Raw genomic sequence first — 9,758 nt, forward strand, 5'->3', positions numbered from 1 at the left:
AGACAGGTCAAATGCAAGCGAAAGAGAGTGTAATATTTCAACAACTTCTTGGCAACATTTTAAACGTCACTTCCAAATCGTGATGAACTTTTCAGCTGCTGGAAATGGAATCTGCAAATACATGGGCTTGGCAAGGCAATAAATTTGTCGCTCTCTGTCAGCTGAGAATGTGCATATCGGTACATGTATCTGTGACTTCCCTCTGATTCAGTAAGGGTATGCAGACAGATGCACATAACTGCTTATTTTCATGGCCTACATGAAGATCTACATTTAACACCGTAAATTGAGTGTAGCGGCTGTGCACAAGACATGTACATTGTGTGCATGCTGTACATGCGTATCAAAAAGGAACTCAGGAACTTTTATTGATGATTAAATGCAGGATTTGCTTTGCAAGGTCTTGTTTCATATTAAACACCAATTCTGAAACCTCTTTTTTGTTGGTGACAGTTACCACTTTCCCCAAAAAGAAGGCACATCTTTAAACTCTGCAAATGAAAATTCGACAATTTCTTTGAAGCACGGCTACTCAGAAGTTCTTCTCAGAAGGCAAGGACAAATGTACCAAAAATGTAATTTTGCGGATAATTCTTACCTCGGGTGTGTTGCTGGCACTGTGTCTGGAGGCAGCCGAGGCACCCGTTGTCGTGTTCCTCTTGCGTCCCGTTATCTTCCTATTCTTGATGACGTCCTGCATGTCAAAGTACGTACTCTGCACGTCATAGTGTTGGAGAGCAAGCTGCCTGGTCCTTTCTTCAATTCTGTCCTCCAAGGTCAGCTCCTCCTCCTCCCCGCCAGTGGCGGCTCGGCCCGTCTTCTCAAGAGCCTCGCCCCGATCACTGCCTTTCACACTGTTCCTCAGCTTCTTCTTGAAGAAGGACTGATCAGACCCTGACACGGATTTGGCTCTGTTTTTCTTGCTGCGCTTGCTCTGTTTCCGCGAGACCTTGGGGCTCCCTCCAAAGTCAGTATTGTCGACGCTGTCCTTGGATGTCAAGAGTTCTTTACTCCCTGATTTCTCAGCATTGTTGGACTGTTTAGAGACAGCAGGTGTGGCTTTCTCCGAGTTGGTGAAGGGAAGAGAGCTGTTCACTTTTCCCTGAAGCAGTCTGTTGAACTGCGGTGGTGCAGGGCTTCTTTGGTCTGTGTCCGCCCGGTAGTCCTGCAGCATTTGGAAGAAGCTCTCTCCGCTAACACTCTGCACGTCTACTGACGACGTACTGCCATACTCGCGACGCGGCAGTAAGGGATTGTGGTGGTATTCCATTCTGTCGGTGATTTCGTTGAGGGTGGAGTTACTGTTGCTGCGCCGGAGCTGCACGCGTTCCCCACGCGCCATGCTCCGCAAGTTATCCGTCGTCAAGGTGGCTTGTCGGGAAGCCTCCACGTGTCCCTGTGAAGACACAAAGTACTTGTTGTCCGGGCTGGTGTTGTGCCGACGGTGTGGGCTACCTGTCGACCGAGTCCTTTTTTCATCCGGTACTCCTTCACGCCAGAACTGACTCCTGTTACCCGTAGGAGTGCTTATCTGGTCCTGATTCCTCATCAGTTGGACCCTGGTTGCCGTACTAGTCCGGGATTCCTGAGGGAGAGCTGGTCTCACCTCAGCCCCTTGCCCCAGCCTAACGTCTTCATAATTACCATCATACTTGTCCTCGACTTTCACCGGAGTGGCTAAGAATTGTCCCGAGGGCAAGCCACTGCTACTGCTGTTACTGCTGCTGTGGGTGTATCGGTCCATTTCGTCCTGGGGTTTGTTTCTTAGCGGGTCGTCCATGCTGGGGATCCGTCGGACTTCCGACTGCGGGGCAGGGTAGTACTTGTCTTTGGTGTCCCTGGTCTGGGGTGGGGAAACCCGTCCGTTGGGCACCATGGTGCTGTGGTAGTACTCTGCCATCTGTGTCGCACCCTGTCTGACACTCTTAATCAAGTGGGACTGTGTGCTGCTGGGCTGCGACACCACACTGTTGTGCATGTAGGCCGGATACACGCTGCTTCTTCCCTGAGCGGCCATTGTGCGCATGTCACATCCACAATCTAGTTGTGATTATCATTATCTCTACCCACTGCGATAGACCAAGGTTCAGTTGTCCTTGCCGCAAACCGACTAGCTTCCTTCCTGGGCCTGGTGCCTGGGCCCGCCCTCTTACTTCCTGTTCAAAAGAGTCTCTCTCTCCAACCAATTAGGGAAGAGTGAAAGAGATTATCCAGGGCATAACTCTCTAGACTTCCCCATATCCAACAACAAAAACAACAGCTCATTTCATGTTGGATTTCATGTCGAAGCCCAAGTTAGACAACCCTGTTTGTTTGTTGCTCAGTGCTTCCGGTGTTTCCTTCGACTGACTTGTCACAAAGGGGTGAGATTTGGTCTATTGTCTACGCTCAAACATCAAGTTCTGCTTGTCTACGCTCAAACATCAAGTTCTGCTTGTCTGCTGGTTCCATAGGTTGTAGGCCTGCCTCATGTCCATACTGAAGTTATCTGTGGTTCCTACAAGAAGATGGAAAAGTTTTGTTATATTAGTTGGTTGAAATACTCAATTGTGCAGTGCATGCAACTGCATGCAGCAAATGTGGGGTAAAAATCATGGTCAAAGTCTTTGGCTGGACCGAAGTTGAAAATATTTGACGAAATTCCCGAATGTATTTATGGGTCCTAGTAAAAATTTCACTGCGTTGCCATCAAAATTGTGATCTGAAACCATGTTAAAGCAATTGAACCTGTAGGCTTCAACTTGGGTTTTGAATAAATTCAACTGTATTTGATTATTAATATGGTTTTTTGGGGGGGGGGGGTTGCTTTGTACATGTACAATGTATTACGCCTTGAGCACCTTACTGTCGATATGTTTGCGCTTTATAAATCCTCATTTTTATTATTTACTGAGTTTCAGAAAACATTTTAGCTCTTTAGCTGTTAATCGCGGCAATTAGGCCTACATATAATTAGGGAATTTTGGTGGCGATGTTGTAAATATATGGCCAGAGAACTCCCAAAAGGAAAGATCACATGTACGGTACTTGTACAAATACAACATGTACATGGGGACATGGGGACATACCGGTACATACAGACCGGTACCATTTAAAGGCACAATCCATCATTTCCAGCTATCCAAAAATTACCTGACAAAATTATTTTTGAAAAGCATACTTGTTTTAAAGTTAGTAATGGGACTTAACTTCCTGCGAAATTATTCTTTCTGGCAAGCTGTCATTTTGAAGGAAATTTCTGTTAGTACATGTGTAGTTTATTTTTAATTCGGCGAAGCGCGCACAAGTGTGGACACGACACACACAAGCACAAGGTTGCTATAATTCGATGCTCAGTGTGTGACATCGCGTAGCTGCAATCGGCTGAATGAGAAAGTGTCCCGGATGCTGAATTTGGGCACAATTCAAAACATAACTCGAAAAGTTTTGATTTGAAATTGAGATCCTAGAATATTGTTTTCTTGGAATACACAGCATTCACGGAGCTCAAATTTCATCAGGCTGTTCAGCAACCTGCTTTACATGTCGATGTTTAACTCTTTTGTTGCTTCAAACAACATGTATTCATGTAATGCACAAATTACAAATGATGTACTCTGCCTTTAAAAGAAAATGAATCTTTTCATTTCATAGGCCTACATGTGCAAGAACAGTCATTTAAAAAAAACCTGACAACGTCTGCAGTCAATTTCAATGGTAAACGTATACATGTACAAGCTACGTTAACCATAAATATTATTCTAGTTGAACCACATTTTTTTAAAAAGCTTGTACCCTCCAACTTCACTAACGTCGATATAAGAATTCACCAAACAATTTGGCTGCAAATGCGGTCACTCCTGACCAGCTTTTTCTTCGCACCAAAGGTTGGGAGTGCATAAAGTACAGCCAAAGGTCACGTGCATGTACATGTACATGTACGGTACATGTAAAGAAAGTGAAAAGGCGGCGATCAACAATACAATTATTGAATTCATCAAGGTGGATTGACACAGTACCAACAGAAAGCTGATTCAAGGCCAGGGCTTTGTTAACAAACCAACTGTGACTGTGTGAGACCAGGCCCACGTTATGTTGTAATAAATACTCCTACACTCCAATTGTTAAGTTGGGTAATTACCATTTCCAGTACATGTAGCGGATACAATGTAGTGGATACTATTCAAATCTACCCACTACTAGGAATTCACTGAGTGTGTTTGTGTGTGAAGGGGGACGTAACTTTATCAGTCAGAAGTGATAGTTATGTTGTTCAATTGAATTGGTTCTGTTTGAATTCAAAGTTGTTCATTTTATGGGTATAACAGTATACATGAAACATGTACATGTACCAGTACATGTACCGTTCGTGTCCAATACGTGTCTTAATTCCTTTTCATGACTTAACCCTTACTCTCTGAGGGTAGTTTACTGCATGTCAGTTGGTTATGCCAATGCCCTCCAGCTGCAGTTTAATGGCAGATAAACTATCTTGACAGTGAAGGCTCCAATTGGCAGGAGTTGGAGGCCCTGGAGGGTGCCTGATACTGACCAGCTGGGGGCACTCACTTTGTTATCAGAGGACTCTCATTGTTCTCTGTGGCATGTATTGGAGTGCCTGTCCAGTTACCCTTGAAATGACATGGCAGATATTGGAGGGCCATGCAAAAAACATAGGAGATTTTCTTGAGGCACATATTGGCATGCGTTGGAGGGTCTAGTAGGGTAAGGGTTAATCATGATCTTGCTGTAGGTGTACATGTATGATGTACATGTACACTTAGTGGGGTGCTGTGGTCCAATGGTTACTGTGTTCGACTCGTGTGCCGTGGTACATGGGTTTGAATCCTGGCCGTGGGAACATGGTGCTTGTGCTCTTGAGCAAGGCACTTTACCATTATTGCTTCGTCCTTCGGATGGGACGTAAAGCCGTAGCTCCCGTGTGTTGTGTAATATGCACGTTAAAGAACCCAGTTATATTTATCGCTAAGAGAAGGGGTTTGCCCCGGTGTTTCTGGCAGTGGCTGCAATATGCGCCGCAACACCTTGTAAACCATTATAAGGTGCTACATAATGGATCTCATATTTCTCATACAGTAAATAATGCAAACCGACACAAAACAACAGTCCCGCATTTATTCCTTTTTCCACAAAAATATGAAACAAAAACCAAAACTATATAAAATGAAAAACGAAACAAAAAGCAGCAATTAACGTGTATAGCCCAAATCAAATAAATTGTTGACAGAAATTTAAAACTGCAGTGTATGCTTTCACATTGAAATGACACTGTGATCCAAACGTTGGCCCGGGCTGATAAAGTTCTGGACAAATTGAACCGCCAAATTGGAACTTCCCGCCAATTTCCTGGGTACACACCAATTGCTTCCTTTGACACGCCTGCCGCAACCTGCGACATCCTGCCCCCTAGGCCACAAATGTGACAGGGTCCCACAAAATGAGCCTTAAGAACAAATTTTCCTTTGTCGTATGTAGTTTGTCACTTTTGCTGGTCCCAGAGGGCCAGCCTAGTGTTCTCTTTGTACATGTACCAGTACCTACAGTGTACATGTAGTCCTGTTCCCTAACGTGGCGCACTTAGAAGCTTACCCGACTTTCCTCGTGTAGTGTTGCTAAACCTCTTTGTTGACAAACCTCAAATTCATGCAGTGAAATACTGGTACTTTTACCTTATTAATGCTTGCTATTTAACCTCTGTGAACAATTTCAGTTTCATAAAATTTAATCCGAAATTCAAAAACGGTGGCGTCCGGAAATTGGGCACAAATTGGCGGAGTGTTCCCTAACATGGCGCACTTGAATAAATCTCGGAAAATTCCAAATTAACATTTAAGAATTTCTGTAAACTTGATAAATTCTGATAAATAATTATTATTTCTACTTACATACCCAGCCAGATGTTTGTCAGAAAATTATTTTCTTATTATTCGGGGCATTTTCAAAGGGTTCACTTTGCACTTGAAAATAATATCAGAAAATCATGCCAAAATAATTTGTTCTTCTAAATTTGTTACGGGTAAATAAACTCGTGATTTATGAACAGGAGTGTTTAGAACTTGATGAAATTTCACTTTCTGTGAATTTCAGTTAAAACTTTTGCTCTAGGTAGGCGCTACAGGAGAAAAAATCAAAGTGCGCTACGTTGGGGGGGCCGCGCCACATTAGGGTATCTCCCTGACTGACTGTCTACATCTCACTGACTGTCACTTGTAACTTTAACAAAATTGGTCAGAATCAGCCCAACTTTAACATCAACCTGTACAGCTGTTGAACAGTTTTCACATCCAGTACGTTTAGATTAGTACCTTTACCCTAACCCTCCTCAATCCTCCAAAATCCTCATGGCGGTTTGGAGGATTTTGGAGGATTGAGGATGAATGGTGTTTGAGAAACATGAGGAATTTGGAGGACTGAGGATGAATGGTGTTTAAAGAAGAGGATGATTTTGGAGGATTGAGGATGAATGCATTTTGAGAGGCAGGACTGTCTGGCGATTTTGAAGGATTGAGGTGCTGGGTATCATTCATTTGCACATACACAGTGCAAAATTTTGGAGGATTTTGGAAGATTGAAGATGGTTCCTAAGGCCTAGAGTTCACCCTAACTACGGTACCTAGGCATTTTTGCTAGGATACAACCTCAATCCTGCAAAATCATCCAACTGCCAAAAACTGCATACAGCCTCAATCCTGCAAAATCCTCCGTTCGTTCTTGAATGTGGTCCTTAGAGAGGTGATCACTGCCTCAGTCCTGCAAAATCCTTCAGCACCATTGTCAATATGTTGAGGCAGAGCCAGTTACAACCTGGAGCAGACAGTGCAGGGGATTTTCAGTATAATGTACATGTAGGCCTAAATGTATGCAGGGTTGGGGTGGTTAGGGTTTTTCCAAAAACTGTACTCATTTTCAAAAGGGAATGCCAGTAATTTTTATCCCATAATAAACTGTGATGTTAAATGGCCAGCCTCTGTTTTTGTTTTCTTTCTGGTGTCATTTTTTTTTCTTCCTCATGTTTCAGTTGTCAGCAGAGCAGGGGCTCGCATCCCCCACTGTGGGGGTTGCATGTCTGACGACTCTACCTGCCAGTTTACGCAGCAAGTTTCAGATTCCAGTATCGCCATGGACTCTTCCTGGATTGGCCCAAATTGGAAACGATGACAGGCACAATCAAGGTGGCAAACAGCTAGATGCCAGAGAATTGCCCCGATAGAATATCTGGCCGTGGAAAGAATAGAAAACTCAGGAGTAGGGATGATTTGATTGTTCAGAAGTGTGATGGGTTCAAGCTTACACAAAAAATGTACATGTAGACTACATGTATGACTTCATGAGGACGTTTCGCACTGTCCAAAATCTCTGTGTTGGACCCATAGAGCTATATTAAATTACTAGAGCGTTAACTCGATGTACAAAGTAATGCCTGATGGGCGCATCCATGTTTGTGCACAAACCTACATGTATGGAAAACTCGAATTTTTGTACGGCTTTTGTACGGCTATTTATATGCGTTTGTATTCCATACCGGTGCGTCATCGAAGCCGATACGCCCAAAACCAAAACGCACGATCAGCAAATGAGCGTTTCATTCTGCTCTACGCAAACAGCGCAACGTGTGCGCGTCAAACCGCTGCAGATGCTTTTCGCAGTGATGTTTTTTTTTATGTCATGACGCGCTTAAGTTGTTTGTGTAAGTACTTACGTTGCATTTAGAGTACACTTTTAAATTTGATCCATCTATTTGATTGTGTTCTACAAACACGCACATAAATTTAAAATGTCTGTGCCCAGAGCAGCTTCAAAGCGTCTCCGCGCGCGAGAATGAAGAGTTAGCGCTCTAGTAATTGAATATAGCTCTATGGTTGGACCCGAGTTCAACAAGGAGATTTCAGGAACCCCTTTCTAGCAAGAATCCAACACGGCTTCTACACGGGTCTGGTGCTCTACACGGGTAAAATCCAACCCTGGTCCAGACCAGGGTTGAGCCTCTTCCAGGGTAGAATATGTTCAACGACTCAAAATTTCAGTAGCATAAATCGGGAGATTCCACAATGCAGTGCGCCACCAAGAGTTTGTCATGGAGAGTCCTTTTTTTTCAAGTTTACGGTCGACAAAACAAGGCCCATTTGAACGAGTGTTATTTACAACTTGTGCTAATTTGTTACAGATTGGTGCATAGCGTTCTAGCGCCTTGCTTACAAAAACACCATATTGATAAAAAGAAAAGGGCAAACATGTACTCGAATCATACGCTTACGAAACTACTGACCGGAAAAATAACAATTTCAAATGTTCCGCGCTGCAAATTTGTCGACCATCTATCACAATGCACTAGGAAAAATGAACTCTCCGCGGCAAACTCTTGGAGGCGCACTGCATTGTGAATCGCCCGAATTGTTTTTTATTGACACATACATGTACATGTACATTGTACATTGTAAGTACCCGGTACATGTTCACGTGTACATGTATGTTCCAGGCAGGCACTTATGTGTACATTGTACATGTAAGGGAATTAATTTTGGGTTCAGATAAATGAAGAGTTTACTGACACAGAAATATTGGCACAACACTTAGCATCAAAGGGCCCAAAACCCCATGATGTACGGTACCACACGTATGCCACTACGTATGGTAATATACATGTATATGTAGTTCAGAATAGAGTACTAATGAAATTGTTGATTCCCAGAAACTCTACAATCTCGGGTTAATTTCAGGGAATAGAATACCAAGACCACATCTGGTTGACTGCTTATCACTGACTATCACTGGAATGAGAAGCCTTTGTTATCAATTAACGTTTATTTAAGGGTGCACTCTAAATGTACTCTTCTCTTGCTGTATCAGCCAGAAGATCACATTGTGTAATTGAAATATTTTTAAGTAAATATTGCGAACATCTAAATAGTCACAATGTACATACTGTACTACAGACACAAGTACAGAATGATGACGTCATCAACTTTTGTGCATAGTTATCTTCTTTTTGTTTATTATTGAAGAAAAAAAATATCCAAATCTACATACATGTAAATGGGCAGTTATTATGGAATGCGTTCAAAACTTTTGCATGAAAATACAGCTACGGTATGGTAGCTACAGTACGTGTGTACATTTTCCAAAATCATGTACTTTATTGCAGTATTTCATAGTGTACAGTAAGGGCCCCCAAAAAAGTCTCCGGTTTCTGGTATGCGCGCGCGTCGCCGTAGCCATGCACGTCGGCAAAATGAATAAGTTTGTTTTTCAATGAAAGATGATGTCTCAAAACCGCCAAACTCACTGCTTTGACTGGAATCCTGCTGCTGCCAATTTTAACGTGTTTTTAGATGAGTTATGATCGAGAATAAACTTTATGTGGCCTCTCTGGACTCCCATATATTTGCACTAAGTTTAGTCGGGCACCATTTGCAGTCATCAGCCGACATTTGAAGCAAAAAAGTCAGGTAAAAAAAAAAAAAAAGCCGCGTCGCCGCACCACTTTTTGGGCAAACTCCATAACAGAAATCGGAGACTTTTTTTTTGGCCTAACGTACTGTACAATGTATTTCACAGCGTAAATTATATCAGCACTGTATGCGCATCATGCAAATTGCCAATGGAGTTGTGAACACACTAAACATACTGCACAGTGAAGTTTTGTTCAACACTGAGGCGTATAGTACTGTATAAATACAGGCACATCAACAAAGGTTGTTCTAATGCAGGCCGCATTTGGGCAGGTTATATTATGTAAATATCACACAGTGTCAATGTCA

The 9,758-nt window shown here is 42.8% G+C and overlaps 1 protein-coding gene across 1 annotated transcript in view; it reads right to left on the minus strand.

Annotated features, from left to right (window-relative positions):
• LOC119721538 (signal-induced proliferation-associated 1-like protein 1) overlaps nt 1-2,497 on the minus strand; it is a 28,128-nt gene extending 25,631 nt beyond the window's left edge. Inside the window, 1 exon segment of the mRNA XM_038191617.1 lies at nt 599-2,497. Within this exon segment, the coding sequence (XP_038047545.1) occupies nt 599-2,026 (1,428 nt within the window). The 5' untranslated portion in view covers nt 2,027-2,497.
• Nucleotides 2,498-9,758: the final 7,261 nt, after the last annotated feature.

The sequence above is a fragment of the Patiria miniata genome, unplaced genomic scaffold (genome assembly GCF_015706575.1).
Source record: "Patiria miniata isolate m_02_andy unplaced genomic scaffold, ASM1570657v1 HiC_scaffold_13, whole genome shotgun sequence".
NCBI classification, from domain to species: domain Eukaryota; kingdom Metazoa; phylum Echinodermata; class Asteroidea; order Valvatida; family Asterinidae; genus Patiria; species Patiria miniata.